The 16,518-nt window shown below is 44.7% G+C and overlaps 1 protein-coding gene across 1 annotated transcript in view; it reads left to right on the forward strand.

Moving 5' to 3' along the window:
* Window positions 1-9,479, forward strand: part of GLIPR2 (GLI pathogenesis related 2) — a 28,475-nt gene extending 18,996 nt beyond the window's left edge. The window contains exons 4-5 of the mRNA XM_049830498.1: window positions 6,744-6,821; window positions 7,891-9,479. Coding sequence (XP_049686455.1) covers window positions 6,744-6,821; window positions 7,891-8,051 — 239 coding nt within the window. The 3' untranslated portion in view covers window positions 8,052-9,479. The remainder of the gene's footprint in view (window positions 1-6,743; window positions 6,822-7,890) is intronic.
* The last annotated feature ends 7,039 nt before the right edge of the window (window positions 9,480-16,518 follow it).

Below are 16,518 nucleotides of genomic sequence, written 5' to 3' on the forward strand. Positions count from 1 at the left end.
GCCTAAAGCTGTCGCTGGAAATATGTTTATCCCTGTAATCCAAGAAATAGTTGACAGCTGTTTCTTCCCTCCAGTCCTGCAGGAACTGCTCCGTGGCAGACTTCTCTTTGTCTGTGTTCAAATAAGTGAGCTGTCATCTGCCACTAATGCGAGAGACCGCAGCCTGCCTTGGCAGCTGTAGTATGTCAGGCTTCTCGGGATGCCTCATCTCATTTCTCATGTGTCCGGAGGCTGAAGGCAAGCACTGGATGACTGAATTCTGGTTGGGACGGCTGGTGTGGTCGTGAAAACGTGCCGCGTCGCCTGTGAAAACACTGCAGCTTGTCAGCTCGAGAGAGTTCGTAAGGGAAATTCACTCTGTTATCCCCCAGATCTGTTATGGGGGGAACCTGGGTCTGCCTGCAGATGGGGACTAGTGGGCAGAGCGGCACAGCCACCCTCTGCCCCAGCCCTGGAGGAGCACGCTCTGCCTTGATGCCTCCCTTGCTGTCTAACACCAGGCTTATACAGTGCTGGTAAATAAAATAAAGTCAAATGAAATAAGGACCTATATGAGGAACGCTGGAAGCAGAGGATTACTTCCTAAAACCTTTAGTACGACTTCAGCCTAGGTAGATATTTTATTTCTGAGGCAAATTTAAATCTACCTCTATCCTCTTTCCCCTCAGAGTGGTGGGAGGAAGGTTGTGACAACAAAAGCTAGACAAACATTTGAGGAGAGTTCTGAGGTTTGGGGTACTTAGTTTTTAAGTAGATCACCATGGTGCTGCCCATCCTTGCACAGAAATATGTCCTGTGTGTTTTTATTAGAATGTTTTTAGCAACTTACTCGGTGGGATTACTTGAAGATTTAAGGATTCTTTGGTATGAGGAGAAACAGTAAGGCTGGGTCCAGAGAAACTAAATGCTGGGGGAGCTGAATACAGTAGTAGGGCTGCCACAGCCTTGTGTTGCCAGTAGTGAGGCTGAGAATGTATTCCCAGGCTTGTGCACACATACACAGCATGTACATGTGTATATGTGCAGGTGGCCACACAGATCAGCACAAACAGATGCTGTCAACATTAAAATGAACAGCACCAGTGGCCTTATCCTGTTCCCCTTTTGGGCTGATCGCAGTGAAGTATGTTACTGGAATATATGTATAAAAATAAAATAATATAACATAATATATGCATATAAAATATGTATTTCCCAGTAATGGATTTTTTAAAATAGATATAATTTATATTTTTATAGCATTAAATTTGATGTGTATATATATATATATATATATATCAGTAATGGAAATAAAATTCCAGTGTGGGTCCCTCCAGCAGCTGAGCTCAGACACTCCGTCTGCCCAGTAGCTGCCCCTGGGTGCCAGTCTCCCCAGTTGCTGGCACCTGGACGTACCAACCCCTGAGGCTGCAGTCCCACTCCAGCCGCCACTACAGCGCGTCTTGCACACAGGCACATGCAGCTCCCTGGCCGTCAGCCAGGACCCCCCCTTGTCTCTGCGGTGGCCGTACACTTCTGTAGCGATTCCTCCCAGACCACTCCGCCTGCTCGCCAGCGGGTCCGGCTTGCGTTTTGCTAGTACTCGCACCCACACTGGTCCTCCAGTTGCCGGCACTGCAGACACCCAGGTCCCTGCAACCCTTGGTGTGATACCCGTTGTTGGCACTCACCCCCCACCCGCCCACATCCACAGAGAACAGAGCTCCTCACCCAGGAAAATAGTTAGAAATGAAATTTAATGAGGCAACAGGACAACTGATGAGATGCAGAGGATGGCCAGGCAAGAGCACCGACACCTGTTTACATGCAGTGGCCCCTTATTCTCTCTCCGTCCTTCAGAGAGTCGTGTCAGCAGAAGAACTTTACACCAGGACTCTGACCTCTCACGGTCAAGCCTCTGGTGATACGAGGCAGCTTGAGGCGCAGTCAGCGTGGCCACGTTACTAGCTCATAGCTTCGGTAAATAAAATCAAATCAGTATGCTGATTCGGGACCTGGGCTTGGGCAGAACTATGCTTGGACACTAATTCAAGGATAGTTGCACGAAATTTTTATGCGATGTAGATGTGTTCAGAGAGTCGTGGTACCGATGAAACTCATGAGAGCAACATTCAGCCTCTTCTGTCTGAAATGAACACCTAGTAAGTCCAACCGAGCAGGTCATCAGTCAGCTATCGCTAGGAGAAGGGTGGAGTCAAACTATGTTTCCAAAGAGAAAGTGTTGAAACTAAGAATGTGGTTTACAGCGATGCAAACAGGAAGGGTATGTTCAAAAAACCAGCAATATGCTCATTGGGTCTGCAAGCGGAGCGACAGGAGGGAAGCTGCAGCGCTGACTGTAGGACGGAACTGCATGCTTTTTGATAGACGTAAACTTCTATCATTTCTGCTATGATAGGGAATGAGGGGTGGGAGTGAGATTTCTTTTCTGTGTTCTTGCTTTCTGATTGAAATGCATTTTGAACAGCAACCAACCCCTGTTTTGGGGGAGCTCTGGGGGGAGTGGGAGCTGTTTTCAATGAAACATTGAAATGCAAGGGAAACAGACGCTAAATATCACTGCATCACTTGTTCCGTAATAATTTGAAATGGAAATACTGTGGTCACTTCTCTGGACCAGCAAGTCTGAGGATGCAAGCTGCTGCTAAAGCAGGTAGGCTCGGTGCTCTGCTGACCCCTCTGCTGTTCTCTCTCTGGAAGCCTGGGGGTCACTGGGCTCAAACCAGAGTTTTTGCTTAGTCCCCTGTGTATCAGCTGTCGCTTTCAACGCTGGTTTGGCTTGTGTCCCTCCACTGCATTGCTTACTGCTCCCCAAGGGGCAAAGAATCAGAAGAAAAGTATTTCAGAGGAAAGAGAGGATGTTTAATCGCTAGGTACCCACCTGTCTTCTCACGTGGTAATAACTTCCACGTAGGACCCCCTCACCTTCTGCGGCATATGACAGATACAATTCATTCCCTTCACTTCCAGGACACTTCTTTAACATGAGTTCAAGACAGAGTCTGTCAAAAGTTGCCTAGTCCTTCGGTCACCTTCTCTTTTGCCGAGAACAAGTTAGTCTTTAATTTCTCACAGCCTATGATGCAATCACTCTTTTAATTCAAGGAGGATGACAGCAGTGCCATATGATAGCCTGATCCTGCACATGAAAAATGGAGCATAGCTATCAGCTTCTAGGCTGTCACTGCCTGGCTGCAGTAAGTTGCAAGCTTTCATCCACGAAGGCTGGGAATTAACATGTCATAGATTGTGCTACCCAGCTATGCTCGTTGTCTTTCATGTACAGGACTGAGGTATTCTTACCCGATGCCGTTGCCATCTCCCTTGAATTAAAGAGTTACCAAATTTTCACATGATAGTATTCTTAAAAAAAAATTAAAAAAAAAAAATTACAAAGAGATACTCTGTTTGTCAAAACTTCCGTGTGTCCTGCAGTATTTCCATGATGGAGATTTTAAGTTTTTGTCACATGGAGCCTAGTTACACTTCTTAGAGCTACAGTAAGCAGAGTGGGGATGACTTTCTCTTGAGCTACTCTTTACGCTGTATCACACTGATACGTTAACAGAGGGAATGAAGTGCTGGTAGCAGTGGGAATGCAGTCCTACATTTGTAAAAATGCTACTTACATACTATAGTCACTTAAGCACTTGTACACGTAAAGCACATGTGCTTCATAAGGCCTAATATGTCTGCAGTCACATTTTGTACTTCTGTTCCACCCGCCTTACCACAAACATATCTAAATCCTTCATAGCTTTGAAGTCTGGGGTGGGACAGGATGGTCTTCTTGTTTTGTTTTGTTTTGTTTTGTTTTGTTTTTACTATGTGCTTTTTCTTTTCCATCAGTATTGCATAAAGATGCACTTTACACTTTTTTCAGTCTTCATTTTAGCTTTAGAGTAAGTAACAAAATGAGCAGATATTTACTTGTGTTACAGACTTCAGCCCTAAAAGAGGTCTACAGGGTTTGTTGTTTGGCGCAGGGAAAGGAGGAACCTACTGTTATTCCTGAAACATTTACTTTGGGAAACAAGAGAGGGTTTTCTACTTTTTTATGTAGAAAAGGTAAATTGACTCTACTAAGAGAGCACTATTCCTAACAAGCAGCATGGCATAGATAAGTTCATAGTACTTTCGGTTCACAAACCTCTCAAGAGATGGCATTTCATTCAATATTTTCCTTTCAATGACAGCTCTGACAGCCAGCTTGCCAGGCTAACAACGCCATCCTTTTAGCAGACTGCACTCATAAGAAACTGAAGTTTAAAGAAGTTAACGCAGTGTCTGACTTCTACAACAGTGCAAGTTTAAGACTTTTTGCTGCAAAATAGCAAAACATGAGTCATTGCTGTTCTGCAGCCAACAGTCCACCAGGGACCCACGTTCTTCATGGCGGTAGGCTTAACAGCATTGGCAGCTTGCTATGAAATCAACCGGCCTTGCGTTATACATCCTGGAATGCTAAGCAGAAATTTCATTACTGATGTAGCTCAGGGAAAAACCTGCCCCTTTCCCCCCTCCCAGTGTTTGACACAAAAATTTCCTAACAACCAGTAACGGAGAGAAGTAACATTTGACTTTTGAGTGCAGAGCATCTGCAAGTTCTGGTCGGAGCTTCTGCCCTCTGTGCTGCCTGTTCCACAGGACCCACTGCAGATTATCAGAATCTGCTCCTTCCTGTCAGGTTCCCTAACTGTTCAACAGAAAACAAGGAAGGATTATTTCTCTGGCAAACATCAACCTTGGAGACCCACAGACATGCAGTGCTACATCCCTGGCCGTAGTCACAGTCGTTATACAGCTGTGGTCAGTAAAAGCCTTTGATGAGATGAGACAGTGCTGGACACAAGGATTTCCACACAGCAGCTGCTCCTAGGAATGTACATTTGAGGTGTCTGCCTGGAGTACCCCGAGTTAGAGTGCCTCAAAGGGGACATTCACAATGGCTCAAGTGCTAAGTAAGAACCACTGAAAATAAATGCACTCAGAAATTTGAAGTGTTAAATGCTGATGAGAACACGGAAAAGTAGAGGATGTCAGAAGTGTCATTTTTCTTTGGGTTGCTTGGAGCTGCAAGGGGATGTCTTCATATACCTGCATCCACAGGTGGGAGGCCTCCCTGTAGAAAAGATCCCTGTGCCCTTTTGCTCAGAAAAATCTGGCAAGGCTCACTTAAGTCTTTTCAAACCTGTTCCAAGAGGGAGGAGCTGGTGAAAGCTGTACGTAGCAGCCTAATGACAGCAGCACTCATCCAGGATGAGGGAGATGTGTCTTCACTACCTTCCAGGCTGAAAGTTACAGAAGGTTCTGGGCAGAATAAAATGTAAGCTCAATGTGTTAAATTGCCAGATGGTTTCTTTGAGGACATTTCTTTGAGGACTAAAAGGATTTCTGCCCCCATCTCGATCCAAATGCTGTGCCACACAGATAGATCTCTCTTGTCCAAAGGTTTTTGTAACTTCAACCTTTTAAAGTTTTAACAGCAGACGAGAATTGGTGGATGGTCCTGTTCCCTGATCTGTTGGTGGTAGTATAGCGCTCTTCATCAGCTCTGTCCTACCAGGCGAGCACCTTGCTGCAGAGATCTTCCCTGAACGGGACGAACTCCACTTGCTTCTACAGCTGTTTTGTGGGTTGCCTGTCCAGGCTTTGAGCCAGGCTGTGCTGGCCATGGCCCCGTACTCCAGTGGAGAACCGATCGACTGTGTTTGTGTCGAGCAGAACTCAAGTCATTGATGGCATTGATGGCATGAGATGCTTAACAAAAAGCATTGGACTAATCAGTGAGTTAGTAAATTAGTAAGTTAGTAAATTAGGAAGAGGGGCTGGAAAGCTGCCCGGCAGAAAAGGACCTGGGGGTGCTGGTCAACAGCCGGCTGAATATGAGCCGGCAGTGTGCCCAGGTGGCCAAGAAGGCCAACGGCATCCTGGCCTGTATCAGAAATAGTGTGGCCAGCAGGAGCAGGGAGGTGATCGTCCCCCTGTACTCAGCCCTGGTGAGGCCGCACCTCGAGTCCTGTGTTCAGTTTTGGGCCCCTCACTCCAAGACAGACATTGAGGTGCTGGAGCGTGTCCAGAGAAGGGCAACCAAGTTGGTGAGGGGCCTGGAGCACAAGTCTTATGAGGAGCGGCTGAGGGAACTGGTGTGGTTTAGCCTGGAGGAAAGAAGGCTGAGGGGAGACCTTATCGCTCTCTACAACTGCCTGAAAGGGGGTTGTGGTGAGGTGGGTGCTGGTCTCTTTTCCCAAGTAACAAGCCGTAGGACAAGAGGAAATGGCCTCAAGTTGCGCCGGGGGGGTTAGATTGGATATTACAGAAAATTTCTTCACCAAAAGGGCTATCAAGCATTGGAACAGGCTGCCCAGGGAAGTGGTGGAGTCACCATCCCTGGAGGTATTTAGAAGATATGTAGATGTGGTGCTTAGGGACGTGGTTTAGTGGTGGACTTGGCAGTGTTAAGCTAACAGCTGGGCTTGATGATCTTAAAGGTCTTTTCCAACCTAAATGATTCTATGATTCTATCATAACTGAGTAGCAATAGCTATTGCAAACCCAAAAAGATTTGGTAAGTAACATGTACTACATTTCAAAAAACTCTTTTCAGTAAAAAGGCTGTTTCTCCATGTTTCTAGATGTTCTTGCCAGCTATTAACAGAAGATCTTGCTGGCCAGGCTGTAAAAGTGAGCTACACTTCTGTGTTTATGTCATGATTCCACAGCAGGTTTCTTTTGTCTTTCAGGAAAGGATGTGGCTGACAGATGGTACAGTGAAATAAAAAATTACAGCTTTCAAAACCCAGGGTTTTCTTCTGGGACAGGTAAGTTCAGACTGGGCACTGTCTCTTCAAAACCGCAGCTTTTATTTTAAGAAATTGGCTAGCCAACTTGTTTGATATTTTTCAAAAATCTACCTTTTTTTCTTAGAAAAAAAATTAGGAGGGGAAAAAAAATTTAGAATTTCCCCCAAGTTTTATGTTAGAAACTGACAGAAGGGTAAAAGGAAACTGAGAAATAAGGAAGTAAGCAAAATCTGTGGGGTTTCTTTATACTGTATTTTTCCTCCAACTACAAAGTTTTTAAAAGGCAACTTATTTTTAAGGCAAATTAATTTGTAGAAAATACTAAACTGGAATCATATAGGTGTCTTACTAAATGTAATATCCTGTTTTTTACATTGACATGTGACTTCTACCAAATTATATCACTCCAATCAATCACAGAGATCACTTCAGATATAATTTGCAGATCAGGAACAAGCCATTGACTGCATATTGGCAATCCGGTGTTGAATGAACCTAAGAACGTTGTTCCTTGAATAATGCTCAAGCAGGAGATATGCCTGAGCTTGTTTCAGATGAAGAAAATAACATTTTTCTCCCGTGAGATTTGTCTATGCATAGAGGGAACAACTGACAGAGCAGCAAAGAGCAGGGGTGGCTATTACAGCTAGGCAGAAAAAGCCACAAAATCAGTATTAGTTTGAACAGTTGCACATGCAGACACATGGGGGAGTACGAGATGGTTAAAGCAACTAAATAATAGTCACTGGCAGGACTGCTGTTCATACTGCAGGAAGTAAAGACCGTGATGTCTTTGTCAAATTTTATATCAGATATTTATCAAACTACTTCTTTCATGATTCTTCTACTAGGTATTCTTATTTGGATATAGGACGTGGAAATGGGAATAGTAGTGCGGAACCAGATCAGATCAGGCTTTTTCAAGAGAAAATGCTAGAAGTAGGTTGGGTTTTTTTCATGTCCTTAGCTTGTTCTCCTGTTAAAGAAACAGTTTTGTATTGTTCTTTCTTTCCCCACCCCTCACGTGTTAAAGGGAATGTTACAGATTTAGTACCTAAAATGAATGCGTATGTTTCTCTTTCTTCAGGTCACTTCACAGCAATGGTTTGGAAGAACACAAAAAAGATGGGAGTCGGAAAAGCATCTGCTAGTGATGGCTCAACATTTGTGGTGGCTAGATATGATCCAGCTGGAAATGTAGTAAATCCAGGCTATTATGAAGAAAATGTCCTTCCTCCAAGAAAATAACTTTTTTTTTTTTTTTTTTTTTTTTTAAGGTAGCCTTATTGCCTAATGACAGGTGAATCTGGATTTGGACTTAACAGTGTTTGAAATGAAGTACAATTCAATGAAATTTCCTGTTTGATACTGCTGTTCACTTCTCATTACAGAGGAAGCAATTACATGTTGCTTGAGTCAATCTGCACATTAGGTCCCTGTTATTTCTGAGGGGGCTTCAGTTTATTTGAGGACAAAGTATATGCAGCATTTCTGAAGGGTAAAATTTATAAGGGTTTTTTTTAATAGTTTGCATGAACTCTGTGTCAGCATGTGACTAAGCACATGTTGGATGTCTTTTTTTAAACATGCAAATTTATGGCTTTCTGTAAACTGAAAATACCAGCTTGTAATTATATCATGTACTCCCAATTTTCCAGTATTTTTTAATAACTGTAACTTCTATGCTCTATCTATACTGGGGCCTTCTGTCTGCAGATGGAACATATGCAAAACTGCCCATATGAAAGGTACACGTGTAAAATGTAGTGGCATTCAGACCTATGTGTTTTTTATTAAGAGGATCTCACGGAACACTAAAATGTTGCTGGCAAAATTGTATCTGTAAAGCAAGCCATAACTAATGCATGACCTGAAAGCTACTAAAATTGTTTAAATCCCAGCGTTACGTTTCAGGTGCTAATGTTTAAAATCTCTTTGAGATGAGTGTATTTCAAGTTCAAACCCCATCTTACAGTTTACAGTATGTACATTGTCTTACGATCAATCGTTTACTTCTGTTACAGGAAAGTAAGATACTACTTTTCCTCGTAGATATTTATGCACAAAAATTTTCTTTGATGGAGCACGTTGGATTTTATTTCTCAATAACTTATTTTTTTTTTCCTAAGGACTATCTTCTGCAGGTGTCATGCTATACAGACAATGGCATTCCCAAATAAACTCTTGTCTCTAATAATGTCACAGTAGGAGGTATTCACATGGTCATAATTAAAAGATGTTTAGTCTTTGTTCATATTATTCAATGTTAGTAAAAATATTTCACATGCTGGATTGATGCCTTGAAAAAACTCAGATTGAATTTCCTTAAAAACAAGCAAGCAAAATTTCTGAGGACACTTTTTTCCTCTTACGAAATGTGGATTGGGCCATTTTGGCCAGGTATACTGTGATTCAATTTGGGGTTTTCTTTTCTTTGTAAATGTTTTTTTTTTTTTTTTTGACTTCTGCTGAGATTCTGTATGCCAGAATTTGGTTCATGAAGAGTGCCATTACGGAAATACTTCTTGTTTACACAGTTGTAATAAACTACACTGTTATGGCTTGATTATATGTCGCTGTGATGCTGTATGTTAAAATCTTTTTTCTGTAACCAAGAATTTAACACATATAATGGACATCTGAAAATTAAATATTTTTGATTATGAATTACTCAAAGCTTTTGCTGTTAACCTGTGTCTTTGTTGAATAATCTTCAAATTTTATTTCTAGGATATTAACATATGACATTATTACTTTTGCAACATGGACCAAATAAGAGCAGCAAGTATTCTAGTCCAGGAAAAGAAGACGATAAATCACACAGCAGATTGTTCGTCATCCCTTTGTACAAAGGTTGAGGTAACACTTGAAGCCGAAGCTGAAGAGGCGTACCTCTTTCTCCCTTGAACTCCTGCTTTGTATCTCATTTCATTTTTGCTGCTCCCTCTCTCGGTTGACGTGTTCTCAGTAAAGATACCCACTCGACTCCCACTCAGACATGTGTGTTTCAGTAACTGCAGTCTTGGGGCCTTCCTCTCTTCAACCCTCAGCTGACAAATGTTGCAGCTCCAAACAGGCCGATGTATTATGTGCAGCAAATTAGCATCCCTGAGAATGAAAACAGGACTTTCTAAAAAAATATAGACTTGCTGCAACTGACGTAAAGGTAAAAGCTGATGTTAAATTAACGGTGTTAAAATATTCTGGTTTTTCTTAATGACGTTGCTGCTATTGGCTCTATAATTCCTTGAATGGTTGGTGTAAAACCATATATATCCTAGTTGAGTTAGTCAAGTCAGAATTTTTCTCTGCTGCCACCTAGGTTTTATTTTAATGTCAGAGAGAACTGAGAAGGTAGGTAAAGAGAGGACAAAACAAAGCAAAGCTTGTCATTATCTTTATTTAAAATGGTAGTGGTGAGTGAACTTCCAAAGCTATTTAGACAGAGAATTTTGAGGAGGCATCAGAGGTAATCAGACATGGAAGGAGCACAAAGCCACTCAAACAGACCCGGTGCATGCTTCATGCACCCCACAGAGAGTCCGTGCAAGTAAGCACGATTGTAACAATTAGAAAAAAACCCTGTCAATTTAATTCTTCGTGACCCAAGATCACGATGTTGATGCCTTCTGCAAATGATCTCTGGCTGCACAGTAAACTGTGGTGTACGTAGGAGTCCAAATGCAAAGGGAAGGGCAACATTGCTGATGTGACTCACTCAACAGCCATACGGTTTTGGGGAAGTGTACACTGGAACCTGACTTACCAGCCATCTATATTAAAAGACTCTGTGTAGGTGTATTGCTCCACTCTCTGCCACATCTTGGAGAGTTGTGGAGATGGGGAGGCGGCACAGAAAGGTTATCTCTTGTCATGTTAGAGCAGAACAAGGTGCTTACGAGCTTCCTCAGCCAGGGTTGTACACATAGAAGTCACATTTACCCTGGGAATAAAGAAAAGGCTGATCTGACAGCTCTGATAGCAGAGAAAAATACCTGTCTTTAGAGGCCTGCGGGTGGTTTCTAAGGTCTTTTTGCAGCAGCAGGAGGAGGAGGAGGAATTCTAGCTGGTCTAAGGCTTCATTTCCAGTCTTCTGGGTTAAACAATAACAAAGCACTTACTTAGGGAAGAACTGGGACTGGTCTTTAAAAAGTGCTAAAAAGGGAAGGGAAGCCTGCATTACGCATTTTAATTTGTCAGCTTCCTTCCTTTATCTTCCCAAAAGGACAAACCCCAGGCAATTCCTCCTCCAGAAAGTGGAAGGTGACGTTGAGAAGTGGTAGAAGTACTGTTAGAAGAACACAGATCAGACAGAAAGCCACATCATCACATGAACAATAATAAGCTCAAGAGCAAAAAAGATGCCAGCACTCAGTTGAAGTTTTGCAAATTGTACTTGGAAGTGCCATGCTTTTTGGGAGCTTAGCCACTTTACTTGTCTCCAGCTTTAATTTTTCAGGAAAATTTGCCTCCAACGAAGTGGTTGACTTGATTGGCTGGACTGCAATGAAGTCATGTTAGGCTGGTGGACTGCTTGACCTGCAGGCTTTTGCAGTGTCATATATGCCCTAAGAATGTTTTTGGCTTTTGTGGGTATCTCTGATTTGGATAACTACTTTTTCTCTGTCTAATTCAGTACTTAAAGACCCCTTTCCATGTGACTAGTGTTAACACTAATTTGAGCTGTCTTTTCAGCATCTGTTTTCTTAAGTTCCTACAATGCCCAAGCAGCCGATTGCAAAAAAGCCAGGTATGACTTCAGCTGAGGTAGCAGCTTAAGAAAACAAAGCTTTTAAGAAAACCAAGTGCTCCATGGCGTTTAGTTTGCCCCTGCGGTGATGGTTGTTTTGATCTATATTAGGAAGCCCAGAACACGGTGATGTGAACAAAGCCACAGACCGTCCCGATCTGTTGATTACAAACACCGATAGTGCTGGTCTTGTGGTCGCGGTACCCGCCAGTGCCACGTCTTGTCTCCCCCAGAGGCTTTGTGAGGGAAAGGCTACGTGTAAGATGGCAACTGGAGGCTGTTTGATCCCAAGCAGAGTGGGAAAGGGGCTTGAGACGGTACAAAGCAAGCTGGTGAGCCAAAGCCACCTCCCTCCCTTTTTGAACCCGGCACTAAAAATCTCAGAAAACTGCATATCTGGCGAGAACACAGGATGAAGTCAGGGATAGGCTGCTTCAGTTGTTACATGGTAGGAAATTGAAATTTGAAAATGACCTCGATATTTCTGTCTCCTTTACACAACCTAAAGACCAAAAAAACCTCTCTGCACATCCAGCCACAGTGAGCTGTTGCATCCTTCTGCTGCCTTTCCCAAACCATACCCTAAGGAGATGGTGAGACTGGGTTTTCATGCCTTTCAGCTCTCTGCCTCTCTGGGGGACGTCACGGGTTAATTTCTGTACACCAGACTGTGGAATTTCACTTCTTGTGGCAGGAACACAAACCAGGATTTGCGCTAGGCCTGGGCTTTCCTATATGATCAGCTTGAAGCAAGTCACGGTCCAGAAAATAATCTGCTTTTTCAAGCTGCTAAAGCAGCCCTTTGTGAAAGGTACTAAATGCTGAAAGCCAAGGAGGGCCTGAAATTCTCTGGCAGTGCCTGGGTTCAGCCTTTTCTTCCCTGTGTTCCGGAGGCATGCTCTGATGGTGGGTGCCCCTGCCCCTCTCCAAGGATGAGTGCCATCCCTGTGCTCCCACATGCCGCAAAGAGCAGTCCGGAGGCTGAGCAACCCCCTCTTTCCGGTGCTTTTCCCCATATACTTCATAGTTCCTCTGTTCCTTCATGGAGAGTAGAGCCTTCTAGCTGAGTTTACCCTTGCACGACCTAGCAGCAACTCTAAATCTGCCTTGCAAGGTTCCTCTTTCGAGCTGGCTTACTTTTACTTTCTTGAGCAGTGCTGTCAGGGCCCGACCTACCATATCCTCTGATAAGAAGTTTTACATTCTCTGCTTTTGCTCAAGCATTAATTCCTCTGTCCCTCCCAGCTTGTCTGCGAGGACGGTGAGCAAGACAGGATTGCAAGAGTCTTGTCACCGATGCAAAAATACGCTGTCGGTTTTCGGTTATGCCAGGTGAACTGGAAAGAAATAACACAGATAAAAGCAGACATGGATTGTATGGACAACATGCAGACTAGGATCTGAGCAACCTAGGAAAAGCTGTAAGGAGGTTTGCAGAGAGCAAGAGGACATTAAAGCACGGCCAGGATGCAGAACCAGCTAATCCGCAATGCCCAGGGCAGCCTGCCGGGGCAAAGCTGTGCTGAGAGGTCATCAAAATCCAGAATCAGGGTTCATATCACGAAAGGCTGGGAGCTTTCTGAACAACTTCTCCCCTACCCATCAGCTCTGGGGTGCTCACTGACGTGTCAGGAGGGAAGTCTAGCTGGTTGTCCATTTTTTTGGAGATCGTCGTGAAGGCCCCTTTCCCCTCCGCTGTGTCCGTAGGGCTCCAGTCTCCCTTTTCTCCCCTCCCATGTCAAGTTAGCAGAGAGAGCTGGAGCACTTGGGAAACCCAGTCTCTGGTCCCACGCCTGCTACTCCTGCTGCAAGGCCTGTAAAGCCCAGGGGCAGGATATTGCAGGCTCACAACAACAGATGCTGAGGCATTAAATATCCCCTTTTTTCCTTAAGGCTGTAAAATACGGTTAATGCAGCGTGTGCTGGGAAAGAAGCAACAGCGGTGATTGCTCTGCCATCACGCACACGGGGTCTCTGACGGGTTTCTGTCGGGGGTCTTCCCTCCACTTCTGCTTCACCCCAGACACTTCCTCAGAGACATAATTTGTCTTTTTTTTTTGCTGATCGCCTGCCCAAACCTTTCGAAGGGATGACCGCTTACATTTTTAACCCATAACCCCACCCCCAACCCCCCTAATTTGGCTTGAACACCAACCTCGGGCGTGCCGACCGCTTGAGGTTTTTGCCCTTCCCGTGAATGATCCCAAAATCCCAGGGGAAAGCCGTTTTTTTTCCTGGGAATCCCGGTTGCCGCCAGCCCCCGGCCCGGCGTGCGGCAGGGGGCAGCGTCGCTCCGCGCTTCGGGCAGCGGGACCGGCACCCCGACAGCCTCGGCTTCTGGGGGGGGATTTTGGGGGTTACCCCCAGTTTCTGCCCTGCCCTGACATCTATGCCACCTTAGGTTTGGCTCTCAGCGTGTTTTTGAATGTTCTCTATCCCGTGGCTCCATGATCGGATGCGTCAAAAACAATCACAGCATCCAGTGGAATAAAGACAGGCTGGGGTTGGGTCGGGTTTTGGTGGGTTGTTTTGTTTTTTCTGCATGAATTTGGCTGAAAATGTAATTTGGAAGGGGTTTAGCTGAGTCCATACAAATACAGAGTGAGGCAAAATGATGGGAACGGTGAGTGGATCTGTATTCTGTCCTGTCCTTTCCCAGTGAGCCCAAAGTCTTACACCTACAGCTGCCTCAAACACTGCAGCTTTGGGGCTGCTGCCCTACCCGTACCTGCATCCAAAGTTCACATGAAACACCGACTCGAGAAAACAAAATAGTAACAAGGAAATTTATGATGAGAAAAGATTGCATTTATTAAAGTGTCCTGGCTGATACAGTTCTCAATGTTGTTTTGTAGTGCTGACTCAATAATTAAATGTCCTCACTGGTCTTGGGCACAGAAAGAAGGTGCTAGATACCTGTAAGTGTACTGACCGCTGCCTATAAATGTCTTGGGAGTGGAGGAAGACAGAGGAGGAGATCTGTGGCCACAGCTCCAGGAGAAATCAGGGCTGGAAGGCTGCTTCAGAGCGGCTTGGCTGCGTGCGCTCTGGATCTGCAGCGCTTGCTCCCATCTGAGAGGAAGCAATGTCCTGCCTGGCCACATAGGGGATGTAGACGGCTTCCCCTCTCCTCCTGGTTCCACTTTTCTTCAATCCCCCACATTTACTTAGGCTTTCTGAAAAACAGAGAAGACAACCCCTGCAATAGTGAGTTGGCTGCTGGTGGGGTATTGCCAAGAAGGGGTTCATGTGCCTCAGGACTGTGGCAAATCACTGCAGACAGCTATCCCATAAATTTCTTCCACAAAACAAATGGCTTACAGTGCCTTGCATTCTTTGTGTCCATGTTGTGCACAGGCTGAGCCTCCGCTTAGAAGCACCAATACAAAAGTGATGCCAATGTAAGAAGCATGGGGGATTTCTCCCTGTTCTTCCATCACAGGTACGTTACCAAATGCCTCCCTCCAGAGTTACGTTGTGGAAAATGTGCTTTTACTGAGCCCCGCCAATATTACAGCATCTATGCTAGAAAGTAAGAGAAAGCTTTATGTGAATTGTTTCTCCAACAAGGAGGCTATTTCTCTCCTATATTTGATAATTAGTGATATATTGTGTCCCTTCTGGCTGCTTGCCTGCTTCCCTTGGCAAGTGCAGAGCTTGCATATAAAGCTCAAAGAGTCTTATTCAATTATTTTGGTTTGTCCTCTGTCTCCCTTTCTTTGTTGGGAATTGCTAGTGAACACAGTGCCTTCAGGCTGTAATTTCCTGTTGCATATTTTCTGAAACTATGTGAGGGATTGTTCTTGATGAGCTTTCCAGGAGCCTGCTACAATTGAACTTGTCTCATTATCAGCCAGATATAGCCTTCAGCTTCTTGCCGTCCTTTTTCTTTTGCAGTTCTGGATTGGTTTATTTTCTCCTCCTGGGATCTGAATGCTAATATGGGTCATGTAGTCTCCGAAGGTAGGTGGCACAAGTTCATCTGGGCTAGCACAGAAAGAGGGCAGGAAGAGAGGGCTCTGAACACTACAGATGTTTCATAAAGGCTTTATACGGTGCTTATATCCTAGACCAGGGCCTACCAAGCAACGGTCTAGGAGGCAGCGATGACTGTTCATGAGTGTGTATCACCCTTATGCTACCCTTCAGTAAAGAGGTGACCTGGTGGACAGAAGCCATTGAGAAATTCCTAGGGTTGAAGGTGGCAGGTGGCCCAAAGAATATGGGAGGATTGAAAAAAAACATCGGCAAGACTGCAAAGGATCACTCTGTGCACATCTGGCTCATGCAGTGGAGCAGACTAAGGAAATGCCCCAACCGTATCCGAACTGAGTCGAGACCTCTAACTCAGGGCCAGAAAGAGCATTCAGCAGCGTAAAGTTGATTTTGGCAGACCCGTGTACCGATATGCCCTGCCTACCTGCAGGCAGCTGAAAGGTGCGTTGTTTCAAGGAACGTGATCATAATTTCTGGAGGTTGCTTTATACCTGAACGAAGCAGCGTTCACTGCCGTGTATGCAGGTGTGTTTCTATAAACTTTTTTCTTAGCTCAGCTGCTTACTGTCCCACACGCCTGGGTGCGCCGCTTCAGGTGTTTGTGGGCCTGTAGAAGCCTCACTAGGAAGAGCCAGGCTGAAGGTGATGCTTTCCTTCTTTTCTGAGGACCAGGTTAGAAAACGGCAATTTCTGACCGTGTTGGTGGAGTTGGCTGTCTGAAGGCTGACGATGAGATCCTTGCCCTGGTTTTATGCCATGTAAATAGCCTGGCGAGGTCTGTAAGAGCTTTGAAATCCCCTCTTCTGACTGCTGAGAGATCCCCTCCCTGAAGCTGCAATAGGCACTGTAGCGCTGTCAGGGACTGCAGTGACTCCGGGTAAGAAGAGGTATTGCCATGAATTCCCACGAGCACCATGGTCTCCTGGATGCTCTGAGGGAGGCTATGGTATTCAGAGCTTTGAAAGATCA

Source organism: Accipiter gentilis, chromosome 27 (genome assembly GCF_929443795.1).
Source record: "Accipiter gentilis chromosome 27, bAccGen1.1, whole genome shotgun sequence".
NCBI classification, from domain to species: Eukaryota; Metazoa; Chordata; class Aves; order Accipitriformes; family Accipitridae; genus Astur; species Astur gentilis.